Source organism: Ursus maritimus, unplaced genomic scaffold, assembly GCF_017311325.1.
Source record: "Ursus maritimus isolate PB19 unplaced genomic scaffold, ASM1731132v1 scaffold_15, whole genome shotgun sequence".
NCBI classification, from domain to species: Eukaryota; Metazoa; Chordata; class Mammalia; order Carnivora; family Ursidae; genus Ursus; species Ursus maritimus.
The window spans coordinates 5579600-5603084 of NW_024423897.1; the positions used below are offsets into that span (position 1 = coordinate 5579600).

The 23485-nt window shown below is 50.1% G+C and overlaps 1 protein-coding gene across 4 annotated transcripts in view; it reads right to left on the minus strand.

Annotated features, from left to right (window-relative positions):
- Window positions 1-23485, minus strand: part of KCNIP1 (potassium voltage-gated channel interacting protein 1) — a 334221-nt gene that overhangs the window by 191982 nt on the left and 118754 nt on the right. For 2 of the 4 annotated variants that reach the window (XM_008692390.2, XM_008692389.2), the window contains exon 1: window positions 16066-16126. The exons of the other annotated variants lie outside the window; for them this stretch is intronic. In XM_008692390.2, coding sequence (XP_008690612.1) covers window positions 16066-16126 — 61 coding nt within the window. Of the gene's footprint in view, window positions 1-16065; window positions 16127-23485 lie in introns of those variants that run through there. 4 annotated transcript variants of the gene reach the window in all.

Sequence of the window (23485 nt, forward strand, 5' to 3'; positions counted from 1 at the left end):
TCCCACTGACATGGGGCCCATTTTGTCTGGGGCAGGCCTGGCTGTGGTCTTTATACTACTTACGTCTTGTGCTTCCCCAAGAGTGTGGCATTGTCGCTGGGCCAGCCAGAGACAGCATTTTCTGCACCCTGCCCCCCCACCCCGCCCTTCCACCTGGGTGGGGTTATATGTCCAGCTCTCCCCAGTGAGATCTGAGCGCAGTGATGGTTGTCACTGCCAGGTCACAGTGGTGAAGAAGCAGAGTGCCATCTGTACTCCCTTCACGTAGAGCTAAAGGAGGCCTGACGATTGGTGGAGTGATGAGACGGAAGGAGGCTGGGCCCCGGCATGACCACACAGAAGAGAGTTCCTTGCCCATCAGGAGCACCCACGTGGAACAGTTATATGCACGGTAAGTAAAATGCTATGTGGTAATCCACTGAAATACCAGGGTCTATTTGTTACAACAGCTAGTGTTACTCTAATGAATAAATGTTCTATTCTCGGCCTGCTTCCCTGAGACCACAGTCATCATCCAATGGAGCACTAAACCTTCAATCACCATCACTTGTGTCACTCCTAAAGGCGGCTAATGGTGAGTTCTGTGCATGCGTTTTGCTTTCCGAAGTTCTAACTTGATTCCCACCCACCCTCCTCCCAGATATGAGCTGATCTTCCTTACAGATCTCAAGCCACAGGCATCGCATGGCAAGCAGAATTCTCAAAGCACAGAGATCCCTACAAATAAACCAACAACAAATGACTGGAATGTTCTTTCAGCCTGGAAGAGCAGTTTAAACACACACACACACACACACACACACACACACACACACACACGCAGACTGGAGCCAGACAGCCTGGGCTGTAGAGAGGGAGAAGCAAATATGACCTTCATCAGAATGGGGATGCAAATAAATTTCACCTGTCTCCCATGCCAACTGTAATCAATTGGTAGTGGCTGCCTGGAGAGCTGTGTTAAGAAGGATGCTGAGGTCACATGGTGGCACTGAAGGAAACAGTACTATGATGGGTGATCAGCGCCTGCCACAGGTAATGGACACGGAGTGAGAGCACAGGCCAGGAACTGCCATACTGGCATTAGAGACTAGGATGTGTTTGCAGAGGAGCTTATTTTCATCAAGTTTTATAGCCTGAGACTCCCTGGGTCAAACCCTAACAACCAAAACCCTTGTGAACCCTCAAATGAGTGCCTGCTCTGGAGTGGGTATTTTATCCACACTTTTCTAATTCATCCTCACAGGAGAGAGGAGACCTTAGGAGAGAGGAGACCTTAGGAGAGAGATGAAGGTCCTTAGGCTCGGAGAGAGGAGGTGACTTACCCAAGATCCCAAAGCCCAAGAAAGGCAGAGCCGAGCTCCAGACCAGGGCTGCCTGGCTTCTAAGTATGTGCGCCGCACCATTACAAGGGACACCTCTGAAATCAAGTCGGGTCTGGAATGAGAGGAGCAATGTATGCTAGGCTTTCGGTCTGGCTGCTGCCCACGGACATGTTAGGGCGAGGTGGGAGTCGGGGGAGAGGGTCTGTCTCCCAGAAAACTCACATGGAAGTCGTGTAAAGACCAAATAGATTTGGGGTTTGAGCTTCCTACAGCCTCCCCTTGCCTCTTGAGTTGGTTTATTGTTCCTCCACTGTTCTGGAAGAAGGCCAAGAAAGGCAGGAAGGGAAGGCGAAGGAATGGGAGATTCTCGTGTTGTCAGTTCCAATGACGTGTGAGCCACTGGGGTGAGATCCTGGGCCCGGCAGTCAGGAGAATGGGGCTAAACCTGCACTGCTTCAAGTTGGCTGTGCGACTGTGGGAAGCAGCTTTTGTGAGCCTCAATTTCCCCAAATGTCAGATGGAGCTAATACCAGGAAGTAGGTGTAGAGTCTCTGAGTGATGGTGCTACAGAAACGAAGGGACACACAGGTCTGGGTTCCATATTGTGCCTACACTTACCACCTCGGTGACCTTGGGTAAGTCACTTCTCCTCTCTGGGCTTTCGTTTCATCACCTCTAAAATACATATGGAAACAGCAGCTACCTCATAAGATTGCGTGACAATTAAACGATGATTTAGGGGGTGTGCCCAGCACGGCGTCTGATATTCTACGCACAGTAGCACGCCTTCTCTCTCTGTCTCGGTTTCCGCCCTTTGCAGACTGCACATGGTGCTTTGTAACCTCGACCAAATTCGGCCTAGGATCTGTCCATCCCTCCATGTTCTCACTCACCCTGTGGCTTTGTTCAGTTCTCCTTTCTACCTGGATTCCTTTCCACACGTTTTGGCAGCAAGAACAATCGTGAGAATAAAAAGGACAACACCAGTGAATCCTCTATCGACTCCTTGCTATGGGCAGGCGGCCGGCTACCCTCACTCTACGTGTTTACATTGTCTTCCATACTCTTATGACCCCTCTTCCTCCCTTCCTTCATCCCCTCCTTGACTTTGGTCCAAAGTTTGGAGGAATAGTAAATCAACTCCAGAGACGGATAAAGGCTGTAGGCAGCTGTAATCCCCAAAAGCATTCCCATTACCTCCTCCGATCCTGAGCTGCCTGGAGAACAAACTCCCACCCTTGCTCCATTTACACTTTATTTTCCGTATTCTTCCCAAGGAACAGATGTCATCAGGATTATTAACCTCTCCAGACACACAAAGAAACCAAGGGTCACGTGGTAACTTACCTAGGGTCACACAGCCAATGAGAAGCAAGTCTGAGATTTAAATCTAAGACTGTTTGGTTTCCAGCTCTTATTCCTTATTCAACACAACAGCAGCTAAATGCAATTGCTCACAGGTCATCCCCATCCTGCTGCCCAGTGATGTGTGATTTATTCAGGGGACCCCGGGGGCTCAGAATTCTAAGACCAGGGTATCCAAGACACATCCAAATCACATGTGTTCCATCAAAGGGTGATATGCAGTCTGCGGTCTATCATTATTCACTACTTTTTATGTTAATCTCTCCACTAATGGTAGAAATAATACATGCTACTGGTATTATTACTATTTATTGAGCCCTTACTATAGACCACATACCTAAATGCCACAAGAGCTCTACAGCGTTGACATGTGATTATGCCTGTTTTACCATGAATGGAGAGAGAGGCCCTACAGGTGCCTCAAACTTATCCAGGGTAGAAGGTGGGCTGTGGAGGCACTGAATTTGAAACAGCCTCTGTAATCCCTCTCAGGTTCAGGGGGAGGCACTTGCTGCCAAGAAGAATGTCTCCAGGGGCAGGACATGCCTCTCATTCCTGATGCACCAGACATGGTGCTGAGGAGAGAGGCATGAACATTCCAGAAGGAGCTGGTGGGACCTGCCATTTTCTCCACCGTTCCCTGTGCTCAGTGCAGAATCAGGGCAGAACGTGGTCCGGCCGGGGTGACATCCAGGGGGCTCCCAGGAAGTTTTCCCAGCCTGTCGGAATAGAAGGGCGGCTGCACTGCCCATGCTGGTCACCGTGCAGGTGCAGGGGCATTCTGATGGGACAGGGAGCTGCCTGATGACCCTGTGTACCTTTGGAGGCGGGACATTTAAATTGATGAGCTCATCCAAGAGTATAGCCTATGTTCTCCTGCCAGGTTATTCTTTCATTCCACAAATATTTATGGAAGACTGACTGTGCAGCAGGCACGGTGCTACACTTCGTCCTGGGAATGCCAGTGTCACAAAGGCAGCCTGTACGAAAATGATTCTGAAAGTGCCAACCATGGATAAATCTAGAGGCATGAACTGATGTGTCTTATTCTTTCCTACTGCTGACAAATGTATCTGGGGGAATTCAAATTCTCAGGGTTAGAAATCCTGCTGTGTAGCTGACTAGCTGCTGACTAGCCAAAGAAGATAGACTGAACAAAGCAAAGGTTAGCCTCGAATCCACCAGTGCCTCTACCACCATTACTACCACCATCATCCCACCACCGATGCTACTACTAACACCACTATTTCCCCGCCACCATTATATTGCCAACATCAACTCTACTATTATCACCACCATTACTGACACCACCTCTCAACGTACCACCACCATCACACCCCATCACTACCACCACCACCCTATCATTGTTATCCCTACTAAAATCATCACAGTTGCTGCTAACATCATCATGGTCCAGCACCACCATGACCTACCAGCACCACCACGGCTACTTTAATACCACTATTCTCACTGTCACTGATATCTCTGCCATCACCAACATTATCCCTGTTATAACCGTCACCACCACTAATTACACTATCTGCCTTCAGCTATCACCATCGTCATTGCTCCCACCACCACCACAATCACCGCCACGAGCATCATCACCACCACCACCGAAAACATTACCACACCTGTGATCATTATCATCATCTGAATATTAATACCGACCATTTATGCATTGCCTTACACTTTATAAACACTTGCATTCCCGTGATCTCATTGAATCCCCATGACAACCCAATGAGTTGATATCACGATTGCTGTCATTTCACAGATGAAGAAACTAACACAGAGAGAGGGTCAGACAATTTGCTTCAACCACATAGCTTGTAAAGGGTGAGCCAGGACTGGCCTTCAGTTCTATGTCACCCAACATGCCATTCCTTTTCTATCAACTCTAAGCTGTTGCGAAATTACATCCAATGCTCTATGTTTTTGCACAAAATCACGGTCTTTGACGGTTCAGATCCTATGGATATGCTGAGGGGAGCCTCAAAGTTGTGCCCAGGCTTCTGGCTACATTAATCCCAATTAGGGAATCCCAAGTCCTCGCGCATCTCAGTGAAATATTAATTCAAGCCACCAAGTGCCCAATTATGTGCCCAGAATGGTGTTGGACTTGTTGGAGAATCTCAGAAGGGTGGAAAGAAGGTTCCAGTCTCTGAGGGAAGTGTACTCTTACTGAAGAGCCAGGGCATGTTTATGGGGAGCGATTATAGAGCAATTCAAGGCAATCAATTGCTAAATCGTGCAGGACAAGCAGTGAGTTCACTGGGAGGTGGGGAGGTGGGAGCAGCTGTGGGCTGAAGCCATCCGTGGGAGACTTCTGGGAAGACAGCGTGAGGGTGAGAGGGGACAGTCTTGGTCCCCACTTATTTTGTCCTTTCCTCATCCTTCCTCTCTACTACCTTTCAAGACCTTTCCCTTCCACCTTCCTGAATGTGGGCATCTGACTCTGGTTTCTGCCTCCATTCTGTTCCCTCACATTTCTAGTGATGACCTTTGTACTGACTTCCTCCAAGTCACAAAAGTGCAAAACATCACTGTCGTTTTTATTCCTTCTCCTTTCTTGTCATTTACCTCAATGACGTTGCTCATACTCTTCCATCTACGCGGAGCTTTACTAACCTACGTTCCTGCACAGGCCAGGCCCTTGCTCTTTAATCAGCCTCAAATGCTACTTCTTTCAGGCCTCCTCCCTGATTCTTCAGCCCCAGCCTCAGACAGAGATGCCCTTTCCTCCTCTGAAACCCCACAGTATAGCACAATCTGCAACTGGGCAGAAGTCGAGGCTCAGATATAATCTCGTCTGGTGATTAAGTGGGCAGGCGCTGGAGTCAAACCATCTGGGTTCAAAGGCTGGCTTGGCCACTTCAGAGAGGTGAGGCGTTGGACGTTTCCTTCTGTCCTCCGTTCTTCAGTTTCCTTAACTGTAAGGCACTGCAGACCAGTAATAATGCCGACGTCCTCGTGATGCTGTAAGACCTCAATGAAACCGAGCGGCTAGACTCTCTGGCACATAGTTGGAGTTCTGCAGATCTGCTGTTAATATTACTGTCATCAGAGTGAAGCTCCTTGAGGACAAAGACAGGACCCTACACCACTAGTCTTCCGGCAGCTTCTTTATTGGGGGGGGGATGGGAACCTGACTTAGCGCCAGTATAGGCTATACGATGTGAACCAACGCACAGAGTGGTTGCTCTGGAAGGTTAGGAAGTCCCAGGGATGGTGGAACAGTTGCTCAAGGGGAGGGCAGATGGCATAGGGGAATAGGCAGTGGGGAGTGGAGGATGCTTCTGAAAAAGTCAGGACAGGATTCAACACTCAGTCTTTAGTTCCAGACCCTCCCACGCCCTCCCCACAATGCACCGCGGCAAGGGGGGAGGAGACGACACATATCTGCAGTTGGAGTGGGTCAGAGTTGGTGGGAATCCTGGCTCTTCCACCAGCCATCTGGAGGGACTTAGCCAAGTCACTTCCTCCAGAGCTCCAGCTTCCTTATCTATAAACTGGGGGACTGAACGTTACTTCTCATAGTATGAGGCTTCATGTGTTATAGGGAGATAACCACAAGACTGGGTTGTCGTAAGGATTAAATTAGTTTAATATAGCAAAATCACTTAGAATAGTAGTTGGCCAAAAATGTTATATAAATGTCATTTGCTTTTATTATTCTTTTTCTTATTATTATGAGAGCTTTTAAACTAATATTTGTGTTGTTATTATTATATTTGTCAATACCTTGCATAGTGCCTGGCGTATAGTAGGTCCTCAATAGAGATTGGTTTTTTTTTTTTTTCCTTTTTCCTATCTGGTTCCCACCCCGATGCAAAAATACCCAATGGACACATTCAAGAGATGCTTAAAGCACCAGCAAAGTAGAAGCATCAAAAATTGTAAAAAAACCAAAAACCAAAAAACAAAATGTGTTTTGAAAGTGTATTATCTATTTTTTTTTTAATCATCAAAGTAGTCATCGTGGAAAAAAATCCAAATTTCATTCCACTTCCTTAGACTTATTTTACTGTTTCTGTTGTGAACTGTCTAAGTGGTAGTTGGTAAGGTGGAGGGAAGGGGCAATACAATCATGTTAGCTGTAGGACCTTGTAGGCTTAGAGTCCTAATCTAGCCCAGGGGCTGGTAGTGCGCAAAGGAGAAAGGAAAGGAAGTGAGCCCCCTGCTGCCCCTGCTAGGTGAGCAGGGAAGCCTCTGGAAGAGATCCCCTGCTGAGTGTGCAGTTTGGCCATCTGGGGAGAGTGGCACATGGGTGAGTGCCAGGGATGGAGAGAAAGGCCAGCCTCAGCCTCACACGGAAGCCGAGTGCTGCGTGGCCCTCAGAACCCTCCCTCAGCTGCCAGCAGAGCCCTCCTCTCTCTTGGGGTGCAGGGTCTGCATGAGTGAGGAGGTGAGAGGGCTAATGGGAGATGGGTGGCTGTCACGTTTGGTTCCCAGGGGCTCAGAAGCCAGCCGCTGTTGTTCAACCCCTTCTTGGGCCTCCGAGGCCTGCTTGTCCTGGATGTGGCCTCAGGCTGGGGGAGGAGGCATGTGGTGGGGTGCCTTGGTATCAGACAAGCTTCAAAGCCTTGCTCTTGAGTCACTAGGCAATCATAGAACCTCCCTGAACCTCAGTTTCCCAATTTGCAAAGGGAGACTAACACTACAAGCATCAGAGGGCTACCGTACAAGTTAAAGGGGTCAGGTATGCAGAGGGTCTGGGACATACAGGCCCCGAAAAAAATCTGAATCCCTCCTCAAGCAATGCTTCCCTATCCTCCAATTTCTATCCCAAACAAGCCTATGGACCTTGCACGAGTCCCGCTTAATCGTTTAGCGCAGGAAGCTTCCTACGACAGTCAGGAGGATTGCCTGTGGGTTTTCCAACAGAGAGGTCCTACTAGGCCCCACGGAAAAGGCATTTAACTTCCATGCTTCAGGCTCTTCCTCTGTCTATTGGACTCCTGCTAACTCCGTCATACCTTCTGGCTTCAGACCCACACCAAGGCTTTGTACAGAAACCAGGCTGCCAGCCTCCTCTGCAACCTGGAGCAAGGTCAGTATCCCTTGCGGAAAGAGGTCTTTAGTCCACACGGCTCTGCCTGCCCTCTGTCCTGGCCCATGTCTGAGATTCAACTCGCTGAAGACTCAGAATGCCTCCTTGTCCTATCTTCGGGTGGCACAGAACTTGGAGGTACAGCCAAGGTGAGGGCTGGCAGAACCAAGATCCGGGATCTCACTTGGCTGGAATAACATTTCAAATCAGTAAATTAAAACTTAATGGGCATATAGAGCCCTGCACTTCTGTTTTATTTTAAAAAGAAAGAAAGAAAAGCTTGATTAAAGAAATGTTCATCTGGGGAGATCTGACTTCATAGTAATTCACGTGAAGACAAGCAGGACTGGGGAGGCCTGGGCTTCAGATCCCAGATCGGATGCTCGGGCTGCGTGACTACGGGTGAACCACTCGCCTCCTCGGGGCTCCGTTTTGTTGTCTTAAATGAGACTCAAACCAGGAGGCTTCAAAGGCCCCTTCCAGTGACACGTAAACTTAAAAATATACACGTAAGCACACACATACGTCCTGTAATCTGTGCTCTAGGTCAGTGGGTGCAGAAGCCACCTGGAGATTGTAGTAAAATGTAGGTTCTGATCCAGTAGGGACCTGAGTCTGCATTTCTAACAGGCTCCCACATGGCACCGAGGCTGCCTCACCCTCCTCACAACCTTGGAGGGACTTACTATCAACATCCCAATTTTCTAGATGTAACAGTGAAGGTTCACAGAGGTGAGGGGCCTGCTTGAGGTCACAGAGGTAACAAGCTGCAGACCCAGGGCTTACATCCAGGCCTAGGAGTATATGCCCGTCACTGCACCCCCCCCACCCCACCCCGCAGATGTGTCATACAGATGTAGGCCAAACTGTGGCCAAGGACAGAAAAACCCAGTGAGGTAACAGAAAGCAGATACACCAGCGACATCTCGTCTTGGTTTCCTTTACAGAGATGACCGTGCATCAATTGACCGAGACCTCCCTGCCTTTCTGGACCATGTGAAGACACTGACTGATTCTGGTTCCCGATTTGGAAGGTCTGAAAATCTAACATACTTAGAGATTTAAGTGCTCGATCCTTCACTGACAGGCTATGACGGCTGCAACAAAGGGAAAAGAATTTAGTTCCATAAATGATTAGAGCAGAGGAGCGATGTTTAATCCTATTAATGAATTTGCTAATTGGCCTTCTGCCCCCAATCATTTCATATTTAGGCTTTTGCAGTGTCAGATTAAATGGAAACAGATCCAGGGGTGGTTTGAGATGAGGCTAAAAGCATTTTGCTCAGGGCCTGCAGATGGCTCAGTTGTTCTGTATGGCTAATGAGGTCTATCCCTGAACGCCTTCTCCCCAACATCCACTTTCCCCATTTGGGCTGTTCTTCCTTGAAGCAAGACCAGGAGGGAGGGGGGATGGTGTGGCACCTAAGAGCTCAGGCTCTGGGGTCAGCCAGAACTGGGCACTGCTATGGACGAGCTGTGTGATCCTGGGCAAGGAGTTTCCCTCCTTAGAACCTCAGTTCCTCACCTGCAAAATGGGAGCTGTAATAGGGTCTGTCCTCCAGGGCTGGGGAGAGGTTAATAAAATAACGTGGGGAAAGGGCCGAGCACCGTGCCTGGCAGAGAGCAGCAGTCAACATAAACTACTATTATTATTCACTCAGATGATCCCCATTTTCCTATCTCACCATTGGGAATTTCTTTCATCATCTAAAATTGCCAGCTTCCCATAGGGGTTACCAGAGGAACTGCCAGGGACTCCAGTGGCCAGGGTTGTGATGGCCCTGGGTCCCAGATGGATGGAATCAGAGGCTGCAGTTCGAAGGGACAGAGCTTCTCAAGGACTGCCCAGTCACGGTGCAGATGAAGCAACAGAGGAGGAAGGGACCTGCTGAGATGGGGTAAAGGCAGCAGCAAAGCTGGTACTATCCTGAGTTGCTAAAACCATCACATCTTCTGTAAAGCACTGTGTTCGCTACCTGCTTGACCCCATACACAACCTTGAAAGGGAGACGCAGTCATTATCCCCATTTTACAGAGAAGGAAACTGAGGCCCAGAGAGGTTCAGCTAAGGAGTCACAGAGCCAGAGTTTTAACCCAGGTCTTCCTTTCATGCAGTGGTCCTAACCATTCTTGCAATCCTGTTCCTAGTCTCCTGATTTGAGCGGAGTGCGGTTCCCATTTCCCTCACTGGCCCAGTGAGGATTCCTGCTTGGCTTGGAATCACAAGAATTAATCCTAAATTCTGCTCCCACGGCTAGGGTATAGGAAGCCGGCGATATTCCTACTGATGACAGCAACTCTCTGAAGGTGACCTATTGAAAATACTCCCTGGAGGGAGGGGAGCACTTAAAGATAAGTCAACTTTGTTTGAAGGTCCCAAGACTCTCAGTCCAAGTCAGTCAGTCTCTCTCTCTCTCAGTCCCTTTCTCCCTCTCTCCCTCTCTCTCCGAAACACTGCTCACTCTCTGCCTGATGAATGGGAACATCGACTCCAGGGCCATTATGCAGAACTTTGCAGCGATTCTCCCCATGAGCAGACCTGGATTTCTCGTCTGCTTGGAGCCGTCAAGAACACACACCTGATCCACCCATCCTTACCTCCACACGGCCAACATCGATCAACTCTGGACCCATTAGCAAGCCTGACAGAAACCCTGGAATAAGACTCATTCCCTTAGAGCTAGTCAGAGAGATAAACGTATAAATCCATAATCACAAAATGTTCACGATTATAGCAGGGGGAAGTGGCAACAGCTGCAGAGGTAACAGGAGACAGAGAGATGTGCTCTCTCTGCAGGAGCCTGGAAGAGGGTGACCCTGAATGAGGTCTTGAAGGATGTGTAGGAGTTCGCCAGGCGAATGGGGAGGTGGAGGTGGAGGGTGAGCGGAAGCCAGAGTGAACCTTGGGCAGATGTAATATCAGGGAAGCAATGCTGAAGGACACTTAAGAGATTGCTTAGGGAACAAATAAATGGATGGACAAATATACAGGTTCCTGATTTCACCCAGACAAGGTAAACATGAACCTGAAATATACGGGAGGCATTCTGGATCAGTCCTTGCTTTAGTTTTTTTTTAATGAATCAACAAACGAGTGAAAGCAGAGATACTCTCCCATCTTTTCACCTTCCCCCAAATGCTACACACCTACTGATATCCAAAAATTACCAGGACGCTTCTTGACTGAATTTATAATTTTTAGCTTTCTAAGAAGCACTTAATGTAAGTTTACTATTAATGATCTGTACCGGGGCTTCCTGTACCTCTGACTCCTTCCAAGTTTCATGGTGGATGGCTTAGATGTAGCTTTGAGGTGGAATGACAATCATTGCTCTTCATGCAAAGACAGTCTTTCATTATCGCCCTCCTAGGACTTCATTGCTCATTCGTTAACTGATGGATCCATTCATTCCTGCATGCCCTCGTATCTTCAGTCATTCCTTCTCGCATTCACTCGATACTTCCTTTGCTTCCTTTCATTCATTCATTTATTCCTCCATTCTTTCAATCATCCATTCTTTCACTCGCTTGTTGACACACACACTCACTGTTCATTTACACATTTATGAAGCATTTATTGAGCAAAGCCTCTCCAGGTATACGATGAGGTCCAAGACTGTCCCTTGCCAGGTACCGGGCTGAAAGCCTCCTCATATTAGGCAGTAATCCCTCACTTCTATCTTTCAGTCTTTCCACTTCCCTCTTTCTGTTTGCCTGGATCTCCATGGAGTTTCTTCCGGGATTGAGGGCCCAAGAACTGTGCCTGGCACTGGGTGTGGGCTCCTCATTCTTTTGTGACTACTAGGAGCTGGGGAGTAGGAACACTGTTCTCAGCATCTCCGTGCTAAATGGTAAACAGATTCAGTACATTTTGTGGACAAAGCCAATTCAAAGCCAGCAGACCAAATAAGAGAATTCATTCCAGGCAGAGGGCTGGTAACTGAAATTCCAGCGGGAAGCTAACTTTTCCTGCAGGGTCTGCAATTCTAGAAAATAACAGAAAGCAGCCAACCATTCCATTATTTATCATTTCCTCCAGAAAAGATGTTTTGAGTACCTACTATGTGCAAGAAACCAAGCTGGGGACTGTGAGGAATGATTCAGTTGAGCTCCCTGCAAGAAGCCGACACTCTGGAGTGGGGGAAGGGTGAGGTGGAGGGGGAGTGGAGGGGGGCGGGGGGGTGGGTAACACCTCCATCTAGTGCCCAATTCAATACATGACTCAAGAGTCATGAGAACGCACACCTTAAAAAATCGGGGAATTTAGATGGGAGAAATCACTGCTTCTCAGGGCGTAGGGAAGGCTTCTTGAGTGTGGAAAGAGCTGAGTGAGGTCTTGGGATATGGGTGGAATGATAACTATTGGACTAGGAGATGGGGAGAAGAGTAACACAGAGTGAAAAGAATGGACAAAGGCATGGAAGCGGCGACACTGCCCCGCACACACACCTCTGTAAATTAGCATGCCTCTCTTACACATCAGGAAACTGGCACTTCCAAGGTGAAATGATTTGCCAAAGGTCCTTTGAGACAAGGGCTGTGTGACAGCAGGGTCACTGCTTCTCTCCGCCTCACTGCCTCTCCTTGGTTTCCCAGATCTTGAACGTGCTGCCCAATTAATGAACTACAAACATAGCTTCATCAGGAACCCTCTGGTTCCATAAATTCTCCAAGGTGCTCACTGATGTAGGAATCAGGGAACCTGTTCCATATTTGTCTCCAACTTGCCATGTGGTCTTAGGAAAAGCATCAGATAGCTGTGGGATTTAGTCTGGTCATCTATTCAATCAGCACTCTGGAGATCCCAAGCTCAGACCTTCCTGAAGGTTCTGAAGGCTTTCTCTTGGTAGTGGAGGACTGATAGCCTGTTTGCTTATAGGTAAAAATCTCCACTGAGATAGCCTTGGTCTAGTGATGTTCTCCCTAAGTTATCTTGCCCCCCAACAGGGCCAGCAGCTGCACCCCCATCATCCTTCTCTGGCCACCCCCCACCCCAACCCTTCACAATTATTCTTTAAAGCCCAGGGCAGGTATGAAAAGCAGATACAAAACCCTGGGAGCCAGAAATTCTACCTAGGACGGGGATGCAGAGGTTGAATCCCCCAAAGCAGGGCTTTTCTCATCTTAATGAAAGACAAACAAAGATCCCAAACAGAGAAAGAAAATGAATTTGAACGTTATTATTCAGCGACACAGCTCTTAAACTAATTTAGATTTCAGCTGCCTTCAGGAAGCTCCCCCTGAACACCCAGCTTGAGCTAGGCACGTCTCTCTCTCTCTCTCTCTCTCTCTCTCTCTCTCTCTCGGTACTAATCACGTGGAGCTTTTGCCCTACTAAAAAAATGTATATGTGCCACCAAATTATATTTTGGAAACATGCAGAGCATTTGTTCAGCAGCCTGTGTTGTTTTCAGGACCAGCCACAGAGTGGAGGTCAGCGGGGGCTGCAGTAGCAGGACCAACATGTGTGCATCCAGGGTTTGGGGTCCTAGTTAACCTGGACGGCCCTGGAAGAGGGCTCCAGAAATGAGCCGTTTGGACTCCCGGAGGCACTGGCTATTTCCAGGATGGCCTTATTCTAGGCATTTGGAAGCCACAAACAGTAGAGCCATAAACTGAGCCGTAGCTAAAATGTGCTGACCACTTACTACGTAACAGAGCCTGTGCTGACCGTTTGACTTGCATCATCCCTGACATGCCCACAACACAGCAGCGATTTTAAGATGGTAACTACTGCTGTCCCTGTTGTACGGTGGAGGATAGCAAGGCTAGTAAGTGGTGGAGCCTGGATTTGAACCCAGCAGGGAGATCAATTCCTGAATTGAAAACCTCCACCACCCTCTTCCGACTGCTTCGAATTAGATCTGAGCCTGATGTCTCAGAGATCGTAGTAGCAGTTCCCGTAAGAGCGTCAGCACGAAAAATCTTCAAATTTGAGAACAGGATGGAACTCGAGGAGAAACTGAGACCCCAAGGGGGTAAGGGATCTAGCCAGGAAGTGGCCCCTGACCTCTGGTCTCTCCAGCCCGTTTCCAAGCCCCCCCCCCCCAGGAAAGGTCTTCTGCTGATTAGTATTCCACAGAGGAAGATGGTAAGAGAAGACGGATCGTCAAAAATGTCGGGAGAAATGTACACGGCTGGAGCCCTGGACAATTCAGCGTACGTGGTGGAACTCTGTGCAAGAGGGGCTGACCACCCGGGGATGGGGCAGCTTGGCATGGCGGCCTGCCCAATAGCCTTGACCTGCTGTGAGCTTCAAACAAACGTTGTCGCGAGAGTTAAATAATAAAGTGCAAAAAAGCACCCTGCACTGTGCCAGGCACACAGTAAGGGAGGGCTCACTGAATGCTGTCACCCCCTCTTCTCTTTCATAGGATCCTCAGGGAGAGCAAAGAGCTCTGGCCTCTGGGAATCCTGTGGGAATTCACCCGGGTGACCTGGAATTTCCTGTGGGAGAAGGGAATGTCTGAGCTCTTAATCTTTGCCCGACCCTGTGCAAGGAGCTCCATATCTATCCTTCATATTTTCATGTCCTTACAACAATCTCCCTTGGGTCCCTGGGGGCTCAGCCCACACTGTATATGAAACAGGGTCCTCCTTCCCCCTACTTCCCCCACACCTGGTTTCCTGCCTAGAGGTAGTATTCTCACCCACTTTATGGATGAGAACACAGGCTGAGAGAGGTGAAGGCTGGCCTGAGATCTCAGAAGGAGGGAGCGATGAAGCTGGGATGCGCGCCCAGACCCCACCGGACTCCAGCGCTCAAGATCTTTCTGTGACACCTAGCTGCCTCCCAGAAGAGCCACAGGCATTGACAATATTTTAAAGCAAATCCCTGGGTTTCTTATTCCACAGTCCCCTGGCCTCTGGGACCTCATAGTGGTCAGATAAATGATGGGGATTTGGTGCTGAATTCTGTTTCCACACAAGTAATATCTGAGGATCCGAATGTCAAGGTCCTGGGCCAAGGCTTGCAGACCGGCCTGCCCAAGACTGGTAAAAGGGCAAACAGACCCTTCCGTGCCAGAAGGATGCATAACTCATGTGGCCCTAGACCCGTGTTCTAGGATGTAAACACCAGTCCAGCTTTATTACCTAAGATCTACACCCAGAGATCTCATTCCTCAGTGCTCAGCCAGCCTGATGTCTCTGGAAGCTGGGTCAGAGGCCTGGACACTTTGAGGACAGGTTACTCATGAGGAACTCTGATGCAGACTGGCCTCATGAGTCAGGAGAGACCAAGCAAGTCCTAAGAGCAGACTCACTGAGCACCAGTTCTAATCACTACCCGGCATAAAGATTGGGAACTATAGCCCCTACCTATAACCAGAATCTGAGCTCCAATGGCAGAACTTGAAGGTTTAAGTGTCAGGTTACTTAAAATCCTTCTACCACTCACAGCAAGATTTGAGCATTAAAAAGAAAACAAAACCCATCATTTTCTTTCTTCCTAACTGCATCCTGTCCTTCCATTCCAACAACCAACTTTCTAACTGCTGGATAGGAGGCCTGCATAGTCCCTGATGGCATAACATATGTTTGCCCCAACTTCACGTGGACCCATTTGACAACTGTCCCGCTGGCGAGACTGGGCATGTCTCAGCTGGGGCAAGGCACCTATGGAACAGGGGGGATCACGCTTTCTAACCCTTGACAGAAGCACGCTGTTCCATCCCACCTTGACAGTGCCCTCTGTTCCCCAGCGGCTCCCAGAGCGTGGCAGCACCCTTGTGATGCCCTCGCTGATAATGACTCCCCCAGCCACCAGGACATGAGCCCTGGGAGTTGTGCCACCTGGCAGCAGCTGATTCCTTTTGGCTTGCAGAGGTTTATTGGGGTGGGCAGACAGAGCACCCTCTCCCTGAGGATGGACTCCTAGGTCTGCACAAGCACTGCCACCCGGAGGAGTGTGTGAACATGTAAGCACCCTCGCTGGGTGCCCACAGTTGCACAATCGCCAGCCGTCATGGGAACCAAAAGAGCTTCCCAACATTTCCACCCAGACAATCCAGTCACCCCCACCTGTGAATCCGACTCTTCCTTCTGCTCCTAGAGATTTCCAGGAGTGTCCTGGCCCCTGGAGCCCCAGAGGGGATCTCCCCCACCCCTGGGGCCAGCGCCCACTCTGGCTCCCTCCTCTGCGCGGTCAGGACATTCACACCAAACCTCCCGCCAGGTTTCTTACTCCATTGGATGCAAGAACCTGCCCTTGCTCCTCGTGCAGAGGAGGGTCCAGGCCGAGGGAGGCAGGTGGCACACCCCAGCTTGGCACCGAGCACCCCCAAACCCAGCCAGGGGAACAAAAGGAAGAAGGAGGTGGCTTACCTTTAGAAGGTCGCCTTTGTTTGGTTTGCAGAGACGAGAAGGTGCCCATGACGGCCCCCATGGCAGCGAAGACTTGTGTGCGACTTGGGACCCCTTGCCCTGCCCCTCCCCTCCCCTGGAAAGAAATCAGTGTGGCTCCTCTACTCCGAATTGGAGGAGGGAAAAAAAAAAAGCACCCGGCAGCTCGCCTGCCTGCAGCTTGGTATTCAGCGAGCGTGGGGCTGGGGCGCTGGGAGCCTTTTCTTTCCTTCTTCAGCCCCGCACATGCACTGACTCACAGGGCCAGCCGCTCCCGACGAGCCTTCGGAACCGGGCCGGGCCGCTTCGCGCGCCACGGGCCGAGGACGCTGCCCCGCAGCCTGGTCGGTGCCGGACACGGGGCGGCGCGCCCGCCGGCCGAGGCTCCCGAGCCAGCGGCGCGTGCGGTGCGGGAGCCGCGCTCCGCCCGCCCCTGCTGCCGCGCGCTCCGCTCCCCTCCCGGCGCTCGGGCTGGCTCTCGGGGGCCGGGTACCAATCATGAATGAACAGAGCCAGGGACAGCGCGGAGCGGAGCCGCGCGCCCGCCCGCCTGCCCGCGCTCGGGGAGAGTCTGAGGCGCGCGGAGTGGCCGGCGGGTAACCCCGGCGGGGCGGGGCAGGGGGCCGGGCCACGAGGGGCGCCTGCAGCAGCCCCGCTGCCCACCGCCCCGCGCGCCCGCGCCTGCCGGGCCGTGCGCACCCCCGGGCTGCGCCCCTGGGCGCACAGACCCGGGTAGGCACCTGGCTGATGGGTGGGGTTCAGGGGGCAGCCTTAGATTGTTCCAGGGAGTGTGTGTGTGTGTGTGTGTGTGTGTGTGTGTGTGTGTGTGTGTTGCGCAATTTCATTTGACTTCAAGGGAAATCTTATTTAACCCACTGCCTGAATTCATGGGGTGGGGAAAAAAGTCTATCCCACCCAGGGAGAGATGAAAAACGTATCTAATTGGGTTGTCATGGGAGGAAGGGTCCCTCCTGCTGCTCCAACGCCAGGGCCACCTTCTGATGACTGAGAATCGGGGTGGGTAAAGGAGCCCCTTTGGACACTTGCTTTCTCTTTTTTGTTTCTCCGTTCACTCTCTCTCTCCTTCATCGTTCTACCTCCCCTCATGCCCCCCAGTGATTTCTTAGCCATCAGCTACGAGGCAGGCTGTGAGTTAGTGCTGAGGGGGTAACCGCTGAATTTAAGAAACAGTCTCCCTGCTGTGAGTTTTCACTCCAGATCACACAGAACCCCAACCCCTGTTTCGGGGTCCCATGCGAAAGGACAAAGTTTGGGTTCACCCCTACGGGTTTTCCTCAGCTCCCTGTGGTGCTGAAATGTAAGGTCTGCCCCCTGAAAGCCTGAGTTGGAGCTGCATCTTCCAAGTAGGAGCTGCCTGAGTTCCCACTATACACTATGCCTGCAGATCATAGGTACCCCAACATATGGCCTCACAAACACACACATACACATAGTCACACAGAAAATGTGGGCACAGTCCCACAAGTCCACACAGACTTTGCTGTCATACACACAGACACACTCAGCCCATGATACGCTCACAGGTGCATCCACAGGACCCCACACAAGATCCAGATACAGGAACACACAGTGCAAAATGGCATTACCGTTACCAACATCCACACAGGCTTAAAGCCACACAGGCACATACATAGTCGAATCCCAAGGATACAGGGTCCCTCGGGAGCTGTTTCCCCTCATTCCAGTCCATCAGCTGCCCTTTCGGGGACAAAGGTAGCCTGAGACTTGGCCAGGGACCCTGAGCAGTTTTCTTTACCTATTCAGCGCTTAATGCTTTCTCAAATCCAAACACATGTCGTATTTTGTGCAACAGGGAAGGTGTACTTAATAACATCTGTCCCTTTCATTTGCGTTGCCCTTTGCCATGGTATAACCCACATCGCCCCCTGCCCTGTGAGTTAGACAGGTCATGTCTAATCATGACTGCAAAGAGAAACTGAGGCTTACTGAAGGTAAGCAATTTGCCTGAAGTGACTTAGCCAGAATGTGGGATTAGAACTTGGAGTCCAGGGCAGTGTCACCACCTCCTTTGACAGGTGAGGACACTGGGGACCCCTGAGCTGGAGAGATCTCCTCTGGGCCCAACCAGACTCAAAGCTTCAGCTCTCATAACTGCCACGACTTATCTGTCTGTGTCCGTAAGCCTAGAAACCTGGCTGTGGAGCAGGAGCGGTAGAGGCTGGTCCCCTGCCTCCCTCCTGCACTCCTTGCTGGAGAAGAAGGGTGGGGGTGGGGTTGAAGCCAAGAGTCAGGAAAGGACCCATCAGTGTGGCCAGGACTCAAGGAACAGAGGAGGGATCCTTGCTGGGGAGAGGGTGGTGCAGCCCTAGGATCACTGGACTCTCGGGCATCTGTTCATTTCCGTGCTACCTGAAGACCAGGACCAACACTTGCGAGGCTATAGAAGGCTAGGATGTCATTCCTGCATTTCCGCATGACCCCATGAAGAAGCAGAGTAGAGATGAATTGGTCCACGTTACAGATCGGAGATAGCAAAGTACCTCTGGAGGGGTTCACGACTGGCTGCTTCCGAGCAGTGGGAATCAAGTGAGGTCACCAAGATGAAGTCCAAACTGCTGAGTATTAATTATGAGGTCCTTTTGTGGCCTAGCTTCATCTACCCATCTCTCTGCTCTTCGGTGCTCCCTTGGGGGCTCTGGCCACACAGACCCTCCCTAGTGCCCTCTATGGTTGTGCTTCAGGGCCTTTGCATGTGCTCTTCCCTCTGCCTAGACTGTTCCTCACCCTTTTGCCATCTGGTGACTTGCTGTCCATCCTTTGAACATCTAATTCAAGTGTCATTTTCTCCAACAATCCCTTCCTGGCCCTGAATTGGTGTCTGCCTCAGGGGTTCCTGCAGCACGTGGGGTTTTGCCCCTCAGAAAAGTCATCTCCTTGGTTCTCATTGTCCCTTTCCTGTTTGTCTCTCCCTCCACACAGAGGGTTCCTTAAGAGCAGGGACCACTACAGATTTAGCTCTATGCTGTCTACTTGACCTCTTGTTTCTGACAGGGGTGGAGTCAATCTGTGCTGAGTGAATGAATGAATGAATGAACTAATTTTCTTTGCTCAGTGACCCAATTATTAAGTAAAAACTGGTGATGACCAGATCATCCTAGCTCTTCAAAGGAGGAAGCACTCTTCCACGTAAAGATTCACTTATTCGGCAAATATTTATTCATTCCCAGGTCAACCATGTACTGGATATTTACATGCACAACAGCTCCCTTATTCCTGGTGATGCCCTGTGTGGTAGGCATTATCGATAGATAAATGGACACACACACACGTGCACAGTATGATGCAGCAGACATTTTTCCGTGAAAGACTCACAAAGAGTACATCTCGGGAGGAATGCACGTCAAGAGAGAGAAGACAGCAGACCCACTCCTGCCTCTGGGAGACTTGCCACAGACAGCAGAGAATCGTGTGGGCAGTGTGTCCCGCTGTTCCCAGCATGTACTCACTAAGGCCATCTTGCCAGCCCTGTCCAATGGGGGCTCCCTGGCTGTGGCTCCTTCTACTCTTGGAGGTGAGCTAGCTCCTGCCCCATGTCCAGCTCTGATCCCTCCCTCATCTACCCTCTTATGGACCGAAAGTTATGTCTCCTCCAAATTCATATGTTGAAGCCTTGGCCTCGAGTGTGGCTGCACATGCCAGAGATGGGGCTTCTGAAAAAGTAATCACAGCTAAATGAGGTCATAAGGGTGGGGTCTTGATCTCATGGGATTAGTGTCCATAATGTCTCATGGGAGCAGATATCAGAGAGCTCCCCCAAGCCCTGAACACATGACTAAGGGAAGGTCTTGTGAGCACACAGGGAGCAGAAGGCAGCCATCTGTAACCCAAGGGGAGAGCTCTCACCAGACACCCACCTGGATCTTGGACTTCCAGTCTCCAGAACTGTGAAAAATACATTTCTGTTGTTTAAGCCCCCAGTCTGTGGCGTTGTGTAATAGCAGCCTGGGCTGAGTAATACACACCCACGGCGCCTGTCCACGCCCTCAGAAAGCTCTGGAGGCAAGGTCTCCCCATCCCTCTGACATAAGCACCCCCGGAGGACTCCTTAAGATGCCCCTGGAAGGCTGTTCGGGGAGGAAGGGGTGAAATGGTCAGAGGCCTGCAGGGGTCCCGTTCAGACATGCCCGTGCTTGTCTCTGTAACACACAAGCCGTGTTTGTTCTCTCCCCTCTTCTGTCACACACTCACTCAGTCTTGTTTCTTTCCATCCTTAGGGGCCGGGGCAGGTCACTGAGTTCCCACCGCCCATGGGGCAGCAGTGTCAGATGAAGAATGTGGGTCTGGGGGTGCTGCTAGACCTGGCTTCCCATGCTGGTTTTGCTGCTTTTTAGCTGTGTGACTTGGAGCCTGACGAGTACTTTCTCTGAACCCTACTCTCACCTTCCATGGACTATGTGAGTACCTACCCTGTTGTGCTGCTGTGAAGACTCGGAGGTGATGTCAGGCCCTTAGTAGGTGCCTGGCACCCAGTGTGGCCAGTTGTGGACGGTGGAAGGCCACTATCACTGTTGCTGTGGGCCAGGTACCGTGCTGGGTTAGAGGGGTATAGAAATGAGTCAGCCACAGCCCTTCCCCTTGGCTTCCATCTTTGCTCTTCATCTGTTTCATAGGAAATCTATTCTCAGGGTCCCCATCTGGTATTAAAAGACTCAGATTAGTTAAGGAAGGGAATGTGGTTGGCACCTGATTATGTGCAATTCAGCACTATGCTAGCTGCTGTCTTGTACCATTTCCCAAATGTTCTGCATGCATAAGTCTGGCCGCCTCAAATAGATCCTGAGTTTTTAGAAAGCAAAGCAAGCACCCCTCTCCCTGCCCCCAGCCACCATGGCTGAGCCTGACCCAGGACATCCTGAGTGTTCTGCAAATGCTCACACTGAGATCATTAGGGCAGGGGAAAGGGCACCATCATTTAGCCCTGGGATCAAGTCCCATTTCTCTTACTAAATAAATGTACCTCTGGGCCTGGGCTGCTTCTCTCTGAAACATGAACAGGGTCCTTTCAAGGGTTGGTGTGAGGATTGGGTCAGATAAAGTAAAGGGAAAATACTTCATTTCTCAGCAAAGCACTCTGCAAATGTCGTTTATTATATTTTTTGCTCTGGGGCCTATTTAGTTATTCATTCATTCAACAAATATTTATTAAGCATTATCTACCTGCCAGGCACCATTCTAAATAGAGGGACCAACAATGAACAAAGAGGCAGGAGTCCCTGTCCTCGTGGAACTGGTGAGCTAGGACCGAAGACAATCAGATCCTCTTATTATAAACTGTGATCAGGCTGGGAGGAAAGAGGGAGCAGATGAGTTTGGGTGAAGTGGGGTGGGGAATGCTCAGAGCAACCAGGTAGGATAAACCTTTTGCAAACTTATGTCAAAACTAAGTATAGATCCTCAGAAGGCAGGAGTTAGATACAGCTTTCAAGTCAGGGAGATCAGGTTGCAAAAGCTGGGTTTGTTTTGTGACCTCAAGCATGTTATTTGACCCGTGAGAGCCTCAGTTTCTGCAATCTACAAGCAGAATAATTCCACCAACCTCCGTTGCAGGGTGAGGCTGAAAGTGATCACGATTACAAAAGTGCCTGGCATAGGGTCTCCTGCCTAGAACACAGTCCGGGCTCAGAAAATGCTAACTCCGTTCTTCCGTTTCCCCTTCCAGTCTTCTTTGCAAGCAACGTCTTCCCCACCTTCCCAGAAGGAAGAAAAGATCTTGGAATAGGACTTGGGCTTGAGAAATGCCTCTCCAGGGCCACATCCATGGCCTCATCTGTCAAGGTTGATCGTGACCCTTCAGGGAGCAGGGCTGATGCCAGGGAAGCCAGGTCACAGGCTCTGCCTTTGATGTCCCGATGGCTACACTGCCCCAAGGGCTCCGCCTTCATGCTGTAGTGCTGGAACAGTCTCCACCGGGGGCTGAAATGAGTTCAGACAGAGTGCAGCCACCCACGCAGCCCAGACACTTGCAGCAAAGCCCTTCCAAGTTACCCAGATCCAGCGGGGGGGGGAGGACATTCCAGAGCATCCTGGCTTGCATTATCTGAAGCAACATACATAATGTGTCCTGGAGACCAGAGAAGTCATGGGGGCCAACCCTAGGCCAGGCGCAAGGTAAGTACTTCATGAAATTGATCAGATGACTCTCTGGGGGTGGATGGAAGGCTGGGTAGAAGGAGGAAGGGTGGAGAGGGAGGTGGATTCAAATATGTTCAAATAAACGTTTAAGTACCCAATGAAACCTGTGAACCTTCTCCCCCCAAATAGCCATGCATTCCTGCACACACACTAACATCTTGCATAAAATTTTATGGCATTCACAACTCTCCCACATGAAGCACATCCATGGATACTTAGTTAAGAAACTCTGCACTATAAGGGAAAGATTATAATTAGGGATTTGATACAGTAAGTTCTTAGCAGTGCCACTTTAACTTCTTTGAGCCTCAGTTTCAACATCTGTAAAATGAGTGTAAGTAATTGTGCCGATTTCTTGGGGCTGTTGTAAGGATTAAATGAGAAGAAGCATTCCACTGCTCTAGTGTAATGCCTGGCAAAGCTCAGTGAGAGGTGCCATCATTGTTAACATCCTCATTAAACTTCATTCACTCACTCACTCACTCACTCACTCACTCACTCATTCGGTCACAAGGTAGTGAGTGCCTCCTGTTCCATCACACCCTGAGATGGTCTCTGGGGTCCAGAAGTTTATGCTCACTTGCTTGAGACCCTTACAGTCTAAGGGGGCCATGGGCAGACGATAACAGCTCAGATTTCAGCAAGAAAGAGTGGGAATGACTTCTCTAGCTCTGTTGTTGAGAAAAGCAACCCCTGACTCTGGCCAGACTGGCCAGCCCCACTCAAAGTCCTGGGAGGTGCAAATGTTTAGACTTAGCAAAGTCAGGTGCCTAGATCAGCCTAGGAGGGCAAAGGTCAGGGTGGAAGTGGGGTGGAGAAATCAAGGCTGGAGGTAGGTAGAAAGGGATGGAGCTGCAGGTAGTGGAGGTGAGAGTCAGGGGCAGAACAGGACTGAGATGGGGTGGGGGGGGCCCTGGACAATTGTCATAGTGTTGTGATACTGAAATGGCTGGGGCAATGAGGACAGAAGTTCTAAAGTGTGTGCAGAATATGGATCCATAATCTCCTTGGGGAAATATGCGGGAGTTTGTCATGTTCACTTCCCTCCTATGTAATGATTACCTTAACAATGGTAGCCACTGTCTTTGGAGTTTTTACTATGTGCCAGTTTTTCCTGGTCCCATTAATCATTTCAGTAAGGTAGGTATCCTCATTATCACCCATTATATATATGATACAACCAGGCACAGAGAGGTTAAGTGACCTGCCCAAAGTCATACAGCAAGGA